Source organism: Hypomesus transpacificus, chromosome 17 (genome assembly GCF_021917145.1).
Source record: "Hypomesus transpacificus isolate Combined female chromosome 17, fHypTra1, whole genome shotgun sequence".
Classification (NCBI taxonomy): domain Eukaryota; kingdom Metazoa; phylum Chordata; class Actinopteri; order Osmeriformes; family Osmeridae; genus Hypomesus; species Hypomesus transpacificus.
Genome location: NC_061076.1, coordinates 17216367 through 17236884, shown reverse-complemented (window position 1 = coordinate 17236884; position 20518 = coordinate 17216367). Strand labels below are relative to the sequence as shown.

General features: G+C 50.6%; 3 protein-coding genes across 3 annotated transcripts in view; all 3 read right to left on the bottom strand.

Moving 5' to 3' along the window:
- Positions 1-655: 655 nt before the first annotated feature.
- Positions 656-7304, bottom strand: LOC124479629 (beta-1,4-mannosyl-glycoprotein 4-beta-N-acetylglucosaminyltransferase-like). Its single transcript, XM_047038457.1, is given in 3 exon segments — positions 656-2015; positions 2017-2412; positions 7192-7304. Coding segments are annotated over 3 exon segments (1479 nt in total). The 5' UTR covers positions 7218-7304; the 3' UTR covers positions 656-958.
- A 3607-nt stretch (positions 7305-10911) lies between these two features.
- On the bottom strand, positions 10912-16222 carry syngr1a (synaptogyrin 1a). Its single transcript, XM_047038313.1, has 5 exons — positions 16165-16222; positions 15511-15674; positions 13483-13720; positions 13014-13159; positions 10912-11109 (listed from the first exon to the last, which is right to left on the bottom strand). The coding sequence occupies exons 1-5, from the start codon at positions 16220-16222 to the stop codon at positions 10912-10914; spliced, it is 804 nt and encodes a 267-aa protein (XP_046894269.1).
- A 1798-nt stretch (positions 16223-18020) lies between these two features.
- The window catches only part of LOC124479603 (protein FAM171A2-like), a 10399-nt gene continuing 7901 nt past the window's right edge, over positions 18021-20518 (bottom strand). The window contains exons 7-9 of the mRNA XM_047038418.1: positions 20219-20332; positions 19702-19822; positions 18021-19554 (exon numbers count right to left, since the gene is read on the bottom strand). Of these exons, the coding sequence (XP_046894374.1) occupies positions 18333-19554; positions 19702-19822; positions 20219-20332 (1457 nt within the window). The 3' untranslated portion in view covers positions 18021-18332. The remainder of the gene's footprint in view (positions 19555-19701; positions 19823-20218; positions 20333-20518) is intronic.

Below are 20518 nucleotides of genomic sequence, written 5' to 3'. Positions count from 1 at the left end.
TGGCTGGCAACAGCAGCTAAGGCTAGCTTAGCACAATTTACCGGGGTCAGCTTCTCCACGCAGGGCTCTAGATTGAGACCAAATTAGGCATTGTTACTGACAATGATCGCTTCCAGCAAACTTTTTTTGAATTAACCATTTCCACCAAAATAAATGTGAAGTTTATTTACGTTTTTGGAAGCATATTTTCACTTAGCAGATGGTAGGCCTACTGTTTCGATCGCGATTCCATCTGAAATACTGAAAATGCCTATCCCTATTTTTCTGGGCCTATTCAAAAAGATTCTTCTGGCTACGCCCCTGCTTCGGTCTAGCTGTAGGTGGATCAACATGTGGATCAACAGGTGGTTCAATCCCCCTTTCTACACATCCAGGGTTTCATTTACAGGCATTGTTTCCCTGACCTGTACATGGCAGTGTGCCATTGAGGCAGGAAACAGTCTAGTCTTCAACTGTTTGTTCTCTCTACCTCTATAAGTTCCTCTCTTAATAATTTCAATATGGAATGATAAATGTCTTGTAAGCATTGTAATTGTTTTATTGAAGAAAGCTACATTCGTGTTTGTAAGATAAGTTTAGATTTACATTTATTCATTTAGCAGACGCTTTTATCCAAAACGACTTCCAAGAGAGAGCTTTACAAAGTGCATAGGTCACTGATAATAACAACAAGATAGCCCCAAAAACATTGCGAGTATGCAAAAAATGAAGCACATATTGTGAACAACCAACCATAAGTTGTTTTGTTATATTGAAGTTTCTTTGTGGATTACCTGAGAGTCCATACCCACCCCAGGTACATCGGTGTTTCAAATGTATCAGCCAAACCTGCACAGTTCATCAAACACTCGCTTCCCTTTGTGTTCAACAAGAAAACAAGTCAAATGTGATTAGTAAAGAGTTACTTTCTGATCAAAATAGCTGCCAAACGATTACCCAAGGGCAATGAGATCAACATTTATGTGTTTTCCCTCTCTGGTGCAGCATATGGATTCTTCAGTAAGTAGTGATATTGTTGAAAGTTTTGCAGCAGATACTCTGGTGCATACATGTGATCACCAAGGTGAGTCAGAGGGTACCCCTCCACCGAGCCATCGAACCAGCCGCCCGTCCTGACTAGCTCCCGGATGTAGCTCAGGTTCCTCTTCTCCTCAAAGTCCCCCCAGCGGGGGAAGTCTCCGTTCTGGGCCGACACCAGCTTGCGGTAGATCCCCTCCGGCCGGAAGCACCAGGAGCAGTGCCAGCCGGCGTAGTGGACGGCACTGCCCAGCGACCACAGAGCCAGCCGGCGCCCAGCGCTCTGCTCGTACTCCCGAAACCCCGGCAGGGTGTAGTAATTCCGCCTCCGCAGCAAGATGCCGTCGCCGGCGTAGACAGCGTCCAGCATGGCCAGCGTGCAGCCGGACACGATGTCCAGACTACCGGGCTGCCGCCAGAAGAACCCGTAGAGGGACTTGCGGAGGTGGAAGCCGAAGGGCTCGGTCCAGCCGTCGTGCAGTTTCAGAAAGAGCACGCCGGCAGCTGTGGGGATCTCGTCGGCGTCGTCGAGGATGAAGATGTCGTCGGGACGCTTCCCGCGCAGCCGGGAAAGGCCGGAGCGCGTCAGAAAGGTGCGGAGGTAGTCGTCGGCAATCCAGCCGTCTCGCCGGCCGCCCGGGGGGAAGTGGTCGAGGAACACGTAGATGATCTTACGACGGACGTAGTTGAAGGTGCCGTTCAGCAGCATGCGGAGGAAGGGAGTCTCTTTCGGCTCGCCGTACGCTGTAAAATTGGATTCACACACCAGGAAGAGGTCGACGGCTGAGGCCAGCTCGTGGAAGCGTGCGTGGAGGAGGTCGAACTCGTGGTTGATGTTGACGGCGTTGATGACGCGCCGAGGCACCTCCCTTGGCAGGAGGCGCCTTCTGGTGGCCAGGTTGGAGTGCTGCACCAGGGTGGGGACTCCACAGTGACGGCCGTGCCACCCCGCTCTGCACACACACCTGGGACGGGCATCCTTCCTGGGTGGATCCCCGGCCTCTGGAGGAGGGGGAGGGCGGGGGGGGGGCGGGGTATTCCATCCCGTCTCTAAAGCACAGCGCCCCAGACTGGGTGCGTACAAAGTAGGGGGTGGAGTCTTCCTGAAGCAGGAAGTGACGTTTGTGAATCTCACCCATTGGTCCTGTGGGGTCGGGGAGGGCGACCCGGTCTGGCTTCACCCATAACTGCCTGACAGGGGCGGGGTCAAGCCCAGGGTCAAAGGTCAGGGCCCCGGGGTCTCTCCAGAGGAGGAGGTGGGGTGTGGGGGGGGCCAGGGGGGCCTGTGTCTGGAAGCTTGGGCTCAGTCGGAGGGCTTGGTAACAGCAGAGGAGGGAGAACATGCACACACCCAGAGAGCAGAACAGTAACACCGTGCGCCGGCCCAGCCTCCACCTGCAGGAGCAAACACACAACACACACTGTGATAACCATGTTTTCATTTAGGAGAGGATTTCCTCCAAAACACACACTGTGATAACCATGTTTTCATTTAGGAGAGGATTTCCTCCAAAACACACACTGTGATAACCATGTTTTCATTTAGGAGAGGATTTCCTCCAAAACACACACTGTGATAACCATGTTTTCATTTAGGAGAGGATTTCCTCCAAAACACACACTGTGATAACCATGTTTTCATTTAGGAGAGGATTTCCTCCAAAACACACACTGTGATAACCATGTTTTCATTTAGGAGAGGATTTCCTCCAAAACACACACTGTGATAACCATGTTTTCATTTAGGAGAGGATTTCCTCCAAAACACACACTGTGATAACCATGTTTTCATTTAGGAGAGGATTTCATCCAAAACACACACTGTGATAACCATGTTTTCATTTAGGAGAGGATTTCCTCCAAAACACACACTATGATAACCATGTTTTCATTTAGGAGAGGATTTCCTCCAAAACACACACTATGATAACCATGTTTTCATTTAGGATGGGATTTCATCCACAACACACACTATGATAACCATGTTTTCATTTAGGATGGGATTTCATCCACAACACACACTGTGATAACCATGTTTTCATTTAGGAGAGGATTTCCTCCAAAACACACACTATGATAACCATGTTTTCATTTAGGATGGGATTTCATCCACAACACACACTATGATAACCATGTTTTCATTTAGGATGGGATTTCATCCACAACACACACTATGATAACCATGTTTTCATTTAGGATGGGATTTCATCCACAACACACACTGTGATAACCATGTTTTCATTTAGGAGAGGATTTCCTCCAAAACACACACTATGATAACCATGTTTTCATTTAGGATGGGATTTCATCCACAACACACACTATGATAACCATGTTTTCATTTAGGATGGGATTTCATCCACAACACACACTATGATAACCATGTTTTCATTTAGGATGGGATTTCATCCACAACACACACTGTGATAACCATGTTTTCATTTAGGAGAGGATTTCCTCCAAAACACACTATGATAACCATGTTTTCATTTAGGATGGGATTTCATCCACAACACACACTATGATAACCATGTTTTCATTTAGGATGGGATTTCATCCACAACACACACTATGATAACCATGTTTTCATTTAGGAGGGGATTTCATCCACAACACACACTATGATAATTGTAACGCAGAGCCAAAGACAAACCATGGTACCATTCACACCCTCTCCTACCCCCGACAAGAGAAAGGGGTGTTCCCACTTTTCTTATCTTCCAGAAGCTTCAAAGCTTCTGGCCCAGCATGGGGTCAGCGGGGGATCGTAGGAGTTAACCTGAAGTGAACGCATCACTCCTAACCTATTCCTCAAAATCAGCAACTCACTGAACCACCAGGAACTTTGACCAAATAATCTTTTGTTCTATACGGACCGTTTGACGACGACCACAGAACTTTGACCCCTGTTCTTCACACAACAAAAGTAACTGCGACTAGCTCACATGTCTTACTTGCGTCATTGGCAGGTTGTGATGTCATTTGTCTGTGTTTGATTTAGTTTACAAGTTATTTAACCTAAGTCTCCTTAGGATTCCTGTTACCGCTAAGATTGGCCACTATTGTTCCAACAAGGCCTATCTCTCTCTCTCCCACTTCCCACACACTCATCACATAACCATTGTGTATTTCATTGTACTATTCAAACTCGAGACTAACCCATAACATCTCTGGTATTTGTTCATTATAAAATTAAATGTTCTTAAATAAATCATTGTGTACAATACTCGCGTTATCCCTCATGTTATCTGATTTGCTCTACAAGGTTCTATAACCCTTGTGCTGCCTTTGGGTCACATGACCCGAAATTTCACAACGAACCATCGTTGTGTTGCGACAATTTTACCCAATACCAAAAACAAATAAAAAGCATTTTCTTTTAACCATCGTGATGTGGGGGGTCTGAGACAGCCCGAAAATGCTTCAATTTGTTTTTGTATTCGGTAAAGTTGTTGCAATATGACGGTGGGTCGGAATGACTGATGGGTCAGAATGACTGATGGGTCAGTCACAAGAGTTTCTTCAGTCCCTTTAAACAAGGTGGTGCACCCCACAACTAGATACTTTATCATAAATGGAGAATTTCTTAAAGGAGTGACGGCCGTGCTGGACACAGCACACGGAGGAGGAGGAGGGAGACAGCACACGGAGGAGGAGGAGGAGGGACACAGCACACGGAGGAGGAGGAGGGAGACAGCACACGGAGGAGGAGCAGGGACACAGCACACGGAGGAGAAGGAGGGACACAGCACACGGAGGAGGAGGAGGAGGGAGACAGCACACGGAGGAGGAGGGAGACAGCACACGGAGGAGGAGGAGGGACACAGCACACGGAGGAGAAGGAGGGACACAGCACACGGAGGAGGAGGGGGAGGGAGACAGCACACGGAGGAGGAGGAGGAGGGACACAGCACACAGAGGAGGAGGGAGACAGCACACGGAGGAGGAGGAGGGAGACAGCACACGGAGGAAGAGGGGGAGGGACACAGCACACGGAGGAGGAGGAGGAGGAGGGAGACAGCACACGGAGGAGGAGGGGGAGGGAGACAGCACACGGAGGAGGAGGAGGGAGACAGCACACGGAGGAGGAGGGAGACAGCACACGGAGAAGGAGGGGGAGGGAGATAGCACACGGAGGAGGAGGAGGGAGACAGCACACGGAGGAGGAGGGAGACAGCACACGGAGAAGGAGGGGGAGGGAGATAGCACACGGAGGAGGAGGAGGGAGACAGCACACGGAGGAGGAGGAGGGAGACAGCACACGGAGGAGAAGGAGGGACACAGCACACGGAGGAGAAGGAGGGACACAGCACACGGAGGAGGAGGGGGAGGGAGACAGCACACGGAGGAGGAGGAGGGAGACAGCACACGGAGGAGGAGGGAGACAGCACACGGAGAAGGAGGAGGGACACAGCACACGGAGGAGGAGGGAGACAGCACACGGAGGAGGAGGAGGGAGACAGCACACGGAGGAGGAGGAGGGACACAGCGCACGGAGGAGGAGGAGGGAGGGGAGGACTTGGACTGCTTTCAACAGATCCACAAGTAGACAAACATGCTCAGTGTGTGTAGGGAGGTTACATTCCTACTATGAGCAACGTGATGACATTACAGTTGAGGATCCTGTTCTCATGGCTTGACAGCAACAACCTGTTGAGGGTGTGGCCGCATTACTCAAAGCCAAATACCTGAAGGAGATTGATGCGACTCTGTCAGTTCCACAGAAACATTGAATGGATCCCTAAGTAGCCGATTCAGACACCAAACTTACCTCATGCACGTTAACTGTACTGGTACTCAACACAGGCCAACCCAGGTCTACAGAGGGTATGTGGAAACATCCCATTGTCACCTGGTAACTGTGGTAACCCTCAGGTAATTAAGCATTTCACATTTCACAGGTAAATCATTGTGTGAGATACACAGCCTCCACCTGATCTGTGCCCGGAGGAAGACGTGTGTCCTGGCTATTGTCAAGGTCTGAATGGGAGGAGGTGATCTACCTGTGAAATGCAGTCAGCCTGGCCAGGTGTCCCCACCCAACATTGTGCTGGAGCTAGTCGGACTATCAGGTGTGCGTTGGTTCTGCATGTGTGTGGGTGGATCTGTGGGGTGTGTACACTGTAAATGTGTGGTGTATATATATTTAGTTTTGTTGGGGAGGGGCAGGAGAGAGGAGAAAGGGAGGGGAAGGGGGGAGGGGGGAGGGAGGAGGAAGGAAGGAAGGAAGGAAGGGAGGAGGAAGGGGGAGGATGGGAGGGGGAGTAGGGAGGGGGAGGCAGGGGGGAGCAGGAGGGAGGGGGAGGAGAGGGGGTGGAGAAGGAGGGAGGCGGAGAGGGGGTGGAGAATGAGGGAGGGAGGGGGAGAAGGGGGTGTAGAAGGAGGGAGGGAGGGGGAGATTGATGCTAAATAAGTTTTTTTTCAACGAAAACAGGTAGCTAGCTAGCACTAGCTATCGAACGAGTGAAAACTTTAAATCGTAGAGTAGAATAAACTGGTTTAAATAGGCCTAAATACAAAACTTGCTACCTAGGAACTAATATAGCGACCAGGACGGTTTCCTGCTAGCACGCGTACCTATCTCAGTAATTTAAGGTTGGCATAGCGACGGACGCGTCCTTCCTTCAGAACGGCGTTGTGACGTCAAGTAGGACAGTTTTTAATACCCAGTATTAGTGTACATTATAAAGGAGCCTGTTGATATAGAGTTGGCAGCCTTGATACAGCCTGACCACTGGACTGTTCAGATCAGCTGTGTGGTTGACTACTGCAGTCACATGTCATACTGAAGTCACTTTGCTCTCATAAAATTATGCTGAACTTCCTCCAGCAAACACAGCCACCTCTACCAGCAGGAGAGGAGTAAGAGAAAGAGATCCATTTGTCAGACTGGACAAGTAATGATAATTCATAATTTATTTAATTTATAACACACTCTGAATCAGAATCTCAGATTCTGAATCTCAGAGTGCCACAGTACATAGTAAAAATAAATATTTAAAAAGTAGGAAACGCCTTTCTGAATAAAAAGGTTTTTAGGCCAGAAAAAAGTCCAGAGTCTGGGGTAGGAAGTGGCCAGGGACCTTCTATCATCAGCCCTGCACACACACACACACACACACACACACACGAGAGGCACAGGGAGATGGAGATGAGCAGCGCGAGGCCACGTACCTTGCTGGCAGGTAGTTTCCACCCATGCTGCGCTTGGAGCTGAGTGGCTCTGCTGTCCCAGACTGTCTGCCATATACTGACACCCCCAGCAGCTGTCACCTACCTCAGATAGGAAACTGGTTTAACCACAGGACGAGGAGGAGAGAGAGAGAGAGAGAGAGAGAGAGAGAGAGAGAGAGAGAGAGAGAGAGAGAGGGAGAGAGAGAGAGAGAGAGAGAGAGAGAGGGAGGGAGGGAGGGAACGAACAAGAGGGAGGGAGGGAGGGAGAAAGGGAGGGAGGGGTTTGTAAAAGGCAGGGAGAAAGGGAGAGAGGGAAGGGTAGGAGAGGTGTGTGAAAGTTGTCAGAATGAATGGAGAGACTGGTGGGCGCGTGGTTGTGTTTGTGACTGAGGAGAACAGACACTGAGATGGCGGTTTTTATCTCTACATCTTTATTGCCCAGTTGAATGACACAGGCCTTGTCCCTCCGGTTAGAGGACACCATAGTCCAAACATCCTCTAATTTTTTGTCTGTCTTGCCAGGTCTTCTTTAAAGGTACAATAAGAACAATATTGACAGTAAAAAAAAGTAAAAGATTAGTCTTCTATAAACGTGTTGGGTAAGCTTGTGAGGTACTCTGAGAGTCCTCACTAACTGACAGCTCAGTGCCAGTGGAATGCATAATTAACAGTTGTGTTGCATCAGAAAATTTGTGTAAAATTTACCTGGACAGAGGCTGGCCTACAGTAGCTGGTACCGCGGTTACCACAGACATAAACATGGCCTGTGTGTATCGGCATCAACTTTTGGATAATTAACCCATTGGGTCTGTATCTGTCTCCCTCACTCCAGATCGTATTTGCAGTTAGATTACATCTTACTATTATACAATCCTGCCACGTGAATGTCATGCCCCAGCCTTAGTCTTTGTGAACATGTGTTCCTAACTTTGCTTTATTTCAGTTTATTGATCCCATAATGTAGCTACAGCTGGGTTAGAGCAGTCTCCAACAGACACCCAGCAATCAGCATCGTGCCGGCCTGCTGTCGTTAACAAAGGAAGGGAAAAACATATCAGACTATTAACCCAGTACCAGGCTGGAACAGAAACATGACTTTTCTGCATCTAAAAAACACAGGTGGAAAAAAACCTGCAAGTGTCATCTGCAGCCTGATTAGTGTATAACAGTATATATATAACAGTGTATAACATGATATCAATAACATAATAACATTGCTACATCTCTTGAGTGTGACAACAATAAGTGATTGTAACTCAGAGGAGGAAGGCTCAGGTATGACATGACACAATGACAAAGAGGTAGTGGTTTGCATATTTACACAGCTATTCAAATAGCTGTAATATGCGGCATTTTACAGCATACCCAGGGGCGTGTCCAGACATTTGTGATAGGGGTGGCACTGTCAGGCCAAATAGTGTCCTAGGGCCAAATAGTGTCCTACCTGACGTCACAATGCCGTTCCGAAGCAAGGACGCGTCCGTTGCTATGCCGACCTTGAATTCCTGAGATATTTACGCGTGCTAGCAGGAAACTGTCATGGTTGCTATACTGGTTACTAGGTAGGAAGTTTTGTATTTAGGCTTGTTTAAACCAGTTTATTCTACTCTACTATTTAAAGTTCACTCGTTCGACATTCCTGAGACAGCAACGCGCGCAGGTAGAATACTATACGTGTTGCCTTCCTGGTCTGTTAAAATTGATGCTAAATAAGTGAATTCTTTTGACGAAAACAATTAGCCAGCTAGCACTAGCTATCAAACGAGTGAAAACTTTAAATAGTAGAGTAGAATAAACTGGTTTAAATAAGCCTAAATACAAAACTTCCTACCTAGTAACCAGTATAGCAACCATGACAGTTTCCTGCTAGCACGCGTAAATATCTCAGGAATTTAAGGTCAGCATAGCAACGTTCCTTGCTTCGGAACGGCATTGTGACGTCAGGTAGGACACTATTTGGCCCTAGGACACTATTTGGCCTGACAGCACCAGGGGTGGCCCCCCTCTGACTGGGCATATAGCCAATCATTTATTGGGGTGGCCAATCAGATTTCTGGGGTGGCCCGTGCCACCCTAGGCCACTCCCTGAACACGCCACTGATTGTACCATCATGCTGCAGAGATGATAATGTTACTGTCAGGCCCCAATTGTCTCACCTTGCCTGGTAGCAAGGGTTTTTGGGGTTATTTTGTACTGTGTCATGTCTCGTTTTTTGGCCTCAATGCCCCATTCAGCACCTTCCATAGAAACTAACAGTGTTCAATCTTTACACAGATTTTTTGCTTGAGCTACTACATAACAGGTAGGTTTTACATGTGTGCCTGCTCCAACACAGCTCATTCAAATAAACGATGAATATCAGACTTCAGCTGAGCTAGATAACGACTTGAATAAGGTGTGCCGGATCAGGGAAACATCTAGAACACGCAGGGCAGCGGGCCCAGGGTTGAAGGGGATCAGGTGGCTGAGCGGTTAGGGAATCGGGCTATTAATCTGAAGGTTGTTTGATTCCCGGCCATGCTAAATGACGTTGTGTCCTTGGGCAAGGCACTTCACCGTACTTGCCTTGGGGGGAATGTCCCTGTACTTACTGTAAGTCGCTCTGGATAAGAGCGTCTGCTAAATGACTATATGTAAATGTAAAAATCTAGAAAAAAGTGGTTTGAAAGTGTAAACATTCGGATACATTTGAACTTGGTTCATCTTTTGACTTGGCCTTCCAAAGCCATGACTATAAATCATTCCACAGACCCACAATTTATTTATCAACCGATTAATTTAATCACACACAATCACCACATTAACCACAACTAAGGACCCGGTCTCTGTAGCGTCAGACATGAACACATCCTCTCTGTTGCATCAGACATGAACACATCCTCTCTGTAGCATCAGAGATGAACACATCCTTTCTGTAGCGTCAGAGATGAACACATCCTCTCTGTAGCATCAGAGATGAACACATCCTTTCTGTAGCGTCAGAGATGAACACATCCTCTCTGTAGCGTCAGAGATGAACACATCCTTGCACAGCTCTGTAGGCTGCCTGTTTAGCAGATGTAAAACATGAAAATGAGGAGAGATCCTGATTCCGAGTTCTAACAGCGTACAGATGAAGCGTCTAGGAGTGATGTTCCTTTAGAAGCACACAAAACACACACTGGTCACAGTACTCACACAGATGTCCTTTTATCTTCTGAGATTGTAGTTTTATCTAGAAATCAATATCATAATTGTGTTTATAATATATTTGTTTATTCCACAAAATAAAAAAACATCTTGTTAAACTTATAGTACGCTCACAATTGCTAACAATTATAGTCTGGATAAAAGTTACCTTGAGGATCAAATGTACTCACATGAAAAAAAGCACAAACAAGTCCACACACACGTATATCCACACACACACACACACGCAAACAGGTATACACACAACATTGGGAAACAAAGAGTAAGACCTTCAGCACTGTTTGGTCTGTAACAACCTGCTGGTATTGGCATGTTGGTTGCTGTGAGGCTCTGGAACAGCTCCCCCTGCTGGTCTGGTTGCCATGACAGCTAAGCAGCACAACAGGCTTCAGTACGCTAACCCAACTTCTCCTGAGTACTCCTCCTCTCCCTCCTCTCCCCCTTCTCTCCCCCTCCTCCCCGCCTCAGTACTCCTGTCCCTCCCCCTCCCCCTCGCCTCAGTACTCCTGTCCCTCCCCCTCCCCCTCGCCTCAGTACTCCTGTCCCTGGTACCCAGCGGAGGCATCGTAGGCCGGCTCCGTGTTGGCAGGGGCCTCCATGTCTCCAGCGTAGGCGGGAAACTCAGATGTGGCGCCGGGGGCAGCGTTGGGGTCGGCGTAGTCCTGGGAGAACAGGGCCGAGTCAGCACCCAGCTTGTACTTCTGGAACCCCAGGAAGGCCTGGGCAGCCTGTGAGGGTGGTTAGGGTGAGGGGAGGAGGGGTGAGAGTGAGGTGAGGAGGGGTAAGGTTGAGAGGAGGAGTGGAGAGGTGAGGGTGGTTAGGGTGAGGGGAGAGGTGAGGATGGTTAGTGTGAGGGGAGGAGGGTGGTTAGGGTGAGGGTGGTTAGGGTGAGGGGAGAGGTGAGGATGGTTGGTGTGAGGGGAGGAGGGGAGAAGGGTGGAGAGGTGAGGATGGTTAGTGTGAGGGGAGGAGGGTGGAGAGGTGAGGATGGTTAGTGTGAGGGGAGGAGGGGAGGAGGGTGGAGAGGTGAGGGTGGTTAGGGCGAGGGGAGGAGGGGAGGAGGGTGGTTAGGGTGAGGCGAGGAGATGAGAGGAAGGAAAGAGGGGAGAGTGAAAAAGGGGAGAGAGGACACAACAGGTGAAAGAAGGATGAGCGGCTGCGTTAGTACAGGATGTTATTCATGGTGAGTCGCTGCGCCTCACCTCTGACCAGTCTGAACTACTAGTGATTAGAAGAGGCTGTTAAAGATGCATGCTTGTGAGAATATACCACTAGTGTTCACTTCAACATTTGACAACCTTAAGAGAGGTTATGGAACATTTAGTTGCGTTACACATGGGATTTCTAAGTGTGTTGGTTGTTCTGTTATTGTCTGCGTCGTAGAGTGACTCTGTAGCTACACCATACGCACGGATAAATGTGTTTATTTGCATATAAACAGATGAGTTGACCTAGCAGGGTTTGTGAAATACATACTTCTCCTGAGAGATTAACTGTTAAACATTGATTTACAGAATTAAACGCCACAGCCCTAGCCCCTCCCACCTCACTAGCCCCTCCCACCTCACTAGCCTCTCCCACCTCACTAGCCCCTCCCACCTCACTAGCCCCTCCCACCTCACTAGCCCCTCCCACATCCCAAAAGCATCACTCTTGACCAGCGTGAACATCTAGACAGGGACCCATAATACTGTACAAGAACAAAACACTGAATTAAGCTTGAAAAACAAAGATTTTTTGCACACTAAAGGACATTTCAAGAACCTGAAACTGTATGAATGTAGCATTGCTCTTTGTTGAACAGTACAGAGAGCAGGTCCATGGAGTTCTCCAGTGAAAAGGCACTTCAGAAGCAGATGTCCTGGCTGAAACCACTCAACATGTAACAACACATTCAGATGGTCCACAGCCTGGGTTGGAGGAGCGAGGGAGGAGGGATGGAGGGAGGAGGGAGGGGGGGGGGGGGCTCCTGCTGGTCACACTACAGGAGGGGCAGATGGGGGGGTGAACAGTTTGTCGTACTCCTCCTCGTATGACACCCGCTTTAGTCTCTCCAGAGACAGCAGACACAGAGTTCCCTGGGGACAGACAGACAGGTCAGCACCCAGACAGACAGACCAGCACCCAGACAGACCAGGAACAAGACAGACTGACTAGAACCTAGAGAGAGAGACAGGTTAGTTGTGGTGTTAAGGTTCACACACAGAGACACGGAGAGAGAGAGACAGAGAGAGACAGAGAGAGAGAGAGACAGAGAGAGAGAGAGAGACAGAGAGAGACAGAGAGAGACAGAGAGAGAGAGACAGAGACAGAGAGAGAGAGAGAGAGAGAGAGAGAGAGACAGAGAGAGAGAGAGAGAGAGAGAGAGAGAGAGAGAGAGAGAGAGAGAGAGAGTTCAGTTGGAGTTCAACCAAGATGACCCTGTTGAAGTTCAAGGGTTAAGGCAGTGAGTATTCAGGGTTAAGGCAGTGAGTATTCAGGGTTAAGGCAGTGAGTATTCAGGGTTAAGGCAGTGAGTATTCAGGGTTAATGCAGTGAGGATTCAGGGTTAAGGCAGTGAGCGAGGAGAGAGAAAGAGTGTAGCAGCAGGTTGGAAGGTGTAGCAGCAGGTGTGCAGGTGTAGTGTACCTACCCAGGTGAAGATGGAGAAGAAGGAGAAGGTGATGGCAGCACGGGCTGCATCTCCGCCCTCCTTAAGGGGGTTATCCTCTTCCTTGGCAACCTGCCACTGGTTCGCCAGGAAACAAAACCCCACAAACCAGACGAATGACCAGAAGGCTGAAAGAGAGACAGAGAGAGAGACAGAGAGAGAGAGAGACAGAGAGACAGAGACGGGGAGGGAGGGGAGAGAGAGAGACAGAGACGGGGAGGGAGAGAGAAAGAGAGATTGTGGGGAGAGACGGGGAGATGAGGAGGGAGAGAGGGGGAAAGAGAGATTGTGGGGAAAGAGGCAAGAGAAACAAAAAAAAAAAGTTAGACAGAAAGTAAAAAAAAAAAGAGTTAGACACACATTTGATTTTTAAATACTGTATGGAAAATGGAAAGGGACTTCTAGAGATTGAGCCCTTCTCTGACGCAGGGTCAAGGGTCAGATGTCTTACCTGACACCCCCATGTCGGCCAGCACGGCCTTCTTCCTGTCCTTAACGCTGCTGATCTGGGGGAAGTACACGTCCAGGGCCAGAAACGCCACACAGCTGACGAAGGCCAGGGTTCCCATGGCGACGCCGTAGTTACAGGCGTTCTGGTTGCGGTTGAAGATGCAGAACTCCTCGATCTCGTCGGGCCGGTTCACGTAGCCCTCGTTAGCGATGCAGCCGAAGATGACGATGGAGAAGAGCTGAAGGGGGGGGTGGGGGGGGGGAGGTGGGGAACGACATCAGCATTCTGACCTAGAACCTCCGTCATTCTAGAATCTGAGAGGAGATTCTGGATTCTGTTCGTTAGGATTCTGGGGACATTCTAGGACCGTGTTGTAGAGAGGGAAGAGACAGACAAGGACATGGCCTCTGGTCCTCTCCCGTGTCTGGCTGGGGGAGAGATAACCCTGTTGGAGGAGCTGCACAGCCCTGCACAGCCCTGCTGGCTGGTGCACCCACAGCCCTGCACAGGCATGTAGACAGACAGGCAGGCATGTAGACAGACAGGCAGGCATGCAGACAGGCTGTGTGGTCTATTAAGCAGGCAGTGTGGAGGCCCCCACGTGGTCCTGATCCTGTGATCAACAGCACTGGGGCTTTCATGCCCAACATTAAGCCACACAGGAATGTGTGTGTGTGAGAGAGAGAGAGACAGAGAGAGAGAGAGAGAGAGAGAGAGAGAGAGAGAGAGAGAGAGAGAGAGAGAGACAGACAGACAGACAGACAGACAGACAGACAGAGAGAGAGAGAGAGAGAGAGAGAGAGAGAGAGAGAGAGAGAGAGAGAGAGAGAGACTGGGAGACTGGGAGACTGGGAGACTGGGAGACTGGGAGACTGGGAGACTTGTGATCAAATGGGAAAACATTCTACACGCCTGCAGGCCAGTTACTGTACAGCTACTTAATGAAGATATGAAAACTGTACAAGCTGGACATTTCCAGCTGTTTGGACAATACAGTGGTATAATCCCTCTAGAACAGGGGTTCTCAACCCTGGTCCTCGGGACCCCCCAGCCCGGCATGTTTTAGATATTTCCCTGCTCCAACACACCTGATTCAAGTATCTAAAACATGCAGGGCAGGGGGTCCCGAGGACCAGGATAGAACCACTGTTCTAGCAGACTAACCAGTGGCATGTTATGTTTAGCTTTGTCCACCCGTCTTCACAGCAGATCGACCCCCCCAGTAGCACACTATATTCGGGTTTTAAACCAGCTCCGCAACACAGAATCGTCGTACCGGAAAAGGCTCGTGACTCACAGGTAGACCGCCGTTATTAGCGGCTTGGTGATTCAGGTGTGCGCAAGCGCGGTGTGATCGCAACACTCCAGTAGCGGCTAGCATCAATCAGGGCTGTCCTAACGGCCTCTACTGCGCGCCCGTCCCCGCAACCTCCTCAGTCCGTGCCCAATCTGAAAACCTAAGCGCAACGTGCTCACGGCCAAATCGCTAATTAGACTCGAAGTTCGGTTCTCAAGAATTATAAGAAAAAACAAGACGCTTCCTAAACAACACCAAAGGTCGTGCTGCAACTCGAGACGATTAGCATCTTACACGCAGAAAATCCCTCCATGCACGAGAGGTGGTTCTAAAATTAGAACGGTTGATTTAACTGCACCCCAATGTCTGCTCCAGACACAAGCAGACGTCTGCGGTTCAGCTGTAAAACCGATACAATAAATCCGCGTGCAACGAAAAGCAACTGCTTGTTAATAGATAGGAGTAGTTAGGCACTGGGGAGGACAAATCAGAGTTTAATTGGTCGATACGGGTCGGATCTGAAGGCGTCTAGACTCGGTTCATGATCAACGCCTTTTAATAGACAGTAACGCAAACCGATTCCTAATGCAAATACCACAGGCTGAATATGACGCTAATTTGTCCCGTTTTGGTAAGATACCGAATCGAGCGGGCAAGTGTAACCTAAAGCACGTGAGCGTGGTATCAATTTATCACAACTTAAATCTGGGGTTGAGGTTGGTTAATCTTACCCAGCACACCAGCCGGAGAATAGTCGGTGGTTGTCGGAAGAACGTTAAGGGGTCGAAAGCACCACCGGCCTTGCCTGCACCGTACGCCCTGCATCCCGTCCATCCTCGACCGCTATGTCCCCCGCCTCCGAATGTATAACGGAGCAGGCTGAGAAGGACACGATCTTAGGCGGTGAATTGACCTTGGTTAAAAAGCGGAACACCACGGAACTGGTTGAGAGAGACTAGGCTATATTGCTTTCCTCGCCGGTCTCTCCCTCCCGCTTCTCACTAAGGCTATGCTCCTTTATCAGCCTAATGCAGTCAATGTTTGTTTCTTCGCGTTTCTTCTGCTCACCGCTTCACATCTCAAGGATTGTGAGAAAAACCCGAACGACACTCGTTCACGTTAACGAGCGCGCTCCTACACTGTCAAACCGTGACGCGCACTCCCGTCGCTCAAAGCAAACTGTCAGATAATCTCAAAACTTGAGGATATCCTTGTCTTCTGAAGTTGGACTAAAACGCAAATTTGTCGACAGAATAAAAAAACTTCCAGAATAATAGATACATACTAAATGAAACAAAAATAATGCATGTTCCGTTTCAGGTGAATAAGGAATCTCAAAGCAGGAATGGCGGGTGTCGGTTTATAAATCGGATCAGCTGCTTTACTCCATCTGGCGTCGCGAGGATGCAGCGTGTAACGGAGGATGTGGAAACGTGGAATCATTCTCCGTACACTTGTAAGGAAAGTCGCAAATATTGATAACTAAACACAAGGGTATTTACAGATGTTTGATAACATTTGTGAAACTATTGGCATAATATAACTCTCTATATGTAAAACATTACAGATTATGTGCGAAATACTTTTATTGAAAGATTGCAACAAGAAAGATTGTTTAACTGATTCTGGTGTAAAAACTGAAAAAAGTAGTTCTAAGTAGGCCTGCATAGGCTAATTGTTTCCGATGGCCACTTTGATTTGATGGTTGTGTATCGAATCACTCCCTCCTCTCCTGTTAGGGGACTACATGCTACAGTTGATTGGTTCACCAATGTAGCCTATAACTCCCACCGATTGGTTATTCCTTTGCATTAGCTCAGCAGCTGATTGGGTGATTACGTGTTCCTTTATTAAGTGCAAACAGTTCAGGTCAAATCTGTAAAGGATTCACAGGTATAAAAACTGCATCGACCTAACAAGTTCAGTCTCCTCACAGCAGAAAAATGGTCATGATTGGATCAACGCTGCCATCTTGTGGTCAATCGAAGGCATAACTGGAGCCGCGTGCAGGGATCAGGGAGAGGGGTGGAAGGATCGAACACACACAAACTCTTCAGCTACTTGGCTAGATGGATGCAAAAAATAATCTCTTTCTAAAGCGGGTTACATTTCATCCAACAAGTCATGTGACATCCCACAAGTCATGTGATTTGAGTGTTTCCTGTTCCTGTATCATACTCACTCCCAAAACATCTTAAATCTTGAAAATGAAGAACTATCAATGTGTCAAGTTAAACCCGGAATTAGAGATACTTGTCACGTCTACATAGTAAGTTCTTAGTCTGAGGGCGTGTTTCCCTGGTTAGTAATGAAAGCTATGCCTGGCAGGTCCATGGTGCGGCCTCAGAGGGTCAGGGGGAGAGGGTCAGGAGGAGAGGGTCAGGGGGAGAGGGTCAGGGGGAGAGGGTCAGGGGGAGAGGGTCAGGAGGAGAGGGTCAGGGGGAGAGGGTCAGGGGGAGAGGGTCAGGGGGATAGGGTCAGGGGGAGAGGGTCAGAGCCTCAGGAGGAGAGGGTCAGGGGGAGAGGGTCAGGAGGAGAGGGTCAGGAGGAGAGGGTCAGGGGGAGAGGGTCAGGGGGAGAGGGTCAGGAGGAGAGGGTCAGGAGGAGAGGGTCAGGGGGAGAGGGTCAGGGGGGAGAGGGTCAGGAGGAGAGGGTCAGGAGGAGAGGGTCAGGAGGAGAGGGTCAGGGGGAGAGGGTCAGGGGGAGAGGGTCAGGAGGAGAGGGTCAGGAGGAGAGGGTCAGGGGGGAGAGGGTCAGGGGGAGAGGGTCAGAGCCTCAGGAGGAGAGGGTCAGGGGGAGAGGGTCAGGGGGAGAGGGTCAGGAGGAGAGGGTCAGGGGGAGAGGGTCAGGGGGAGAGGGTCAGGAGGAGAGGGTCAGGAGGAGAGGGTCAGGGGGAGAGGGTCAGGAGGAGAGGGTCAGGGGGAGAGGGTCAGGAGGAGAGGGTCAGGAGGAGAGGGTCAGGGGAAGAGGGTCAGGAGGAGAGGGTCAGGGGGGAGAGGGTCAGGAGGAGAGGGTCAGGAGGAGAGGGTCAGGAGGAGAGGGTCAGGGGGAGAGGGTCAGGAGGAGAGGGTCAGGGGGAGAGGGTCAGGAGGAGAGGGTCAGGGGGAGAGGGTCAGGAGGAGAGGGTCAGGAGGAGAGGGTCAGGAGGAGAGGGTCAGGAGGAGAGGGTCAGGGGGAGAGGGTCAGGAGGAGAGGGTCAGGAGGAGAGGGTCAGGAGGAGAGGGTCAGGAGGAGAGGGTCAGGGGGAGAGGGTCAGGAGGAGAGGGTCAGGGGGAGAGGGTCAGGGGGAGAGGGTCAGGGGGGAGAGGGTGTACCTGGGCTCCATCCGCTCCCTCCAGGGCTGCAGGTGACTGTGGTCAGGTCAGGGTTATAGATTCATCTTTCTGTGGTCAAGTGTTAAATCTAGGATGGTATGGTCATATTAGGGCCATAGCTAGGTCATTCTGTGGTCAGGTCAGGGTTAAAGATTAGTTTTACAGTGGTCATATTAGGGTTGTAGCAGGGTGTTGCAGTGGTCAAGTTTGTGCTGGAGCAGGGTGTTACAGTGGTCAAGTTAGGGTCGTATCTTAGGTCCTTCTGGGGTCAGGCTAGAGGCGGTCTGGGGTCCTATTTGATTAGAGGCAGTCTGGGGTCCTATTTGGTTAGAGGCAGTCTGGGGTCCTATTTGATTAGAGGCAGTCTGGGGTCCTATTTGATTAGAGGCAGTCTGGGGTCCTATTTGGTTAGAGGCAGTCTGGGGTCCTATTTGAACACCATTAACGGTCTCTCCTCTCGTTTCTGCCATGGGCTCTTCCTGTCTCCCTCCTCCCGGCCCTCCTCCGGGCTGGTGGAGGGGAGGGCTGTCCCTGAGGCTGGCGTCCCGGCTGCGGCCGGGCCGAGGGAAGGTGCCTGAGCGTCCCTGGGGGTCAGGGGTCACAGAGCCTCCCTGCAGGGCCTGTCTGCTGGACGCCTCATCCGAGGAGATCTGCGGCGGCTGGCTGTGGATCCTTCCGGAGTCGCCCTTCTTCCTCTCTCCTCTGGCCCCGGCCCCTGGTCCAGCCCTAGCCCCAATCCCGGCCCCCAACTCGATGAAGGAGTGGCGCACCAGGGAGTTGGACTGCCCGTCCAGAGAGACGAACCAGGCTTGTGGGTGTGGCTTGATGCCCAGCTCCCGCAGCTGGCTCTCCGTAAGGCCCTGCAGCTCCTCGCTCACCTGGGCCATGGCCGAGTCGTTGAACAGCACCGGGATGCGGACCGGCGCCGCTCCCTCCGCCCTCTGGGCCTGGCTCTGCTCCCCCTGGCTGGGCCTGGCCCTGGGCAGGGTCAGGCTCCCCTGGTTCCTCTGGTTCCCCTGGTTCCCCAGACCCTGCTCCCCCGCCCCCAGGCCAGCCAGGCCGGGCAGCTCTGAGCTCAGGTTCATGTAGTGGGCCGGGATGACCAGCGTGGGCACCAGGCTGCTGTACATGCTCTCCCTCATCTGCTCCAGGGAGTGGCAGAACACCAGCTGCCCTGGCTGGGTGGAGGCCAGGGCGGGGGGCGGAGTAGTCCGGGGGCCTGCTGGGGTCAGGCCCTGCCTGGGAGGGGTGGGGGTTGGGGGGCGGGGGGGCCGGGGACAGGGGGGTAGAGTCCCTGGCTGTCCTTGGCGGGGGTGGGGGGGTTGTCGTGGTAACGGTGCGAGGGCGGGTCGAGGTGGGTGGTGCTGATGAGGGGGAGGTGAGAGGTGGAGGTGCACTGGTCTCGCTGGCAGCTGCTTGCTCGCTTGCGGCGGCGGTCGCCGCGGTTTCAGGCACCTCCTCCTAAACGAGGAACACACCCAGACGAGAGAGGTCAAGCTTAGGGTCAGATAAGGGTCAGTCGGAGAAGGTTGGGGGGGGGGGGGTGGTGAGGAGAAGTTTGGAGTCCAGAGGAACCAGGGGTCAAAGGTCATGGTCAGGGGGGCTCACCTGCAGTAGTAGAGCAGTAGGCAGAGCAGCACCAGCACCAGTAGGGCCATGGAGCCCAGGATGCAGAGCAGGAAGATGGTGTTGTAGGAGCTGAGGTCTCCCAGGCCTCCAGCCGTCACCGCTGACACACACAAACACACATGATATAGCTGCCTGTGCTGTTATCATGTTGTGCTGTTATGGTGTTGTGTTGTTATCATGTTGTGCTGTTATGGTGTTGTGTTGTTATCATGTTGTGTTGTTATGGTGTTGTGATGTTATCATGTTGTGTTGTTATGGTGTTGTGATGTTATCATGTTGTGCTGTTATGGTGTTGTGATGTTATCATGTTGTGCTGTTATGGTGTTGTGTTGTTATGGTGTTGTGATGTTATCATGTTGTGCTGTTATGGTGTTGTGTTGTTATGGTGTTGTGTTGTTATCCTGTTGTGCTGTTATGGTGTTGTGTTGTTATCCTGTTGTGTTGTCATGGTGTTGTGATGTTACTAGGTTGTGTTGTTATGGTGTTGTGATGTTACCTGTGCTGGAGGGGAAGCCAGCCAGCCAGTATCCCAGCTGAGGAGCTACAAAGCTCCAGATCAGCTGATTCCCCTGCTTCCTGATATAGCCACTCCCACTGCGTATCCACAGGCCTGTTGGCAGAGACAGGACCAGCCTGCTGTTACTGCTGGTCTCACTGCTGGTCTCACTGCTCTTACTGCTGGTCTCACTGCTGTTACTGCTGGTCTCACTGCTGGTCTCACTGCTCTTACTGCTGGTCTCACTGCTCTTACTGCTGGTCTCACTGCTGTTACTGCTGGTCTCACTGCTGGTCTCAC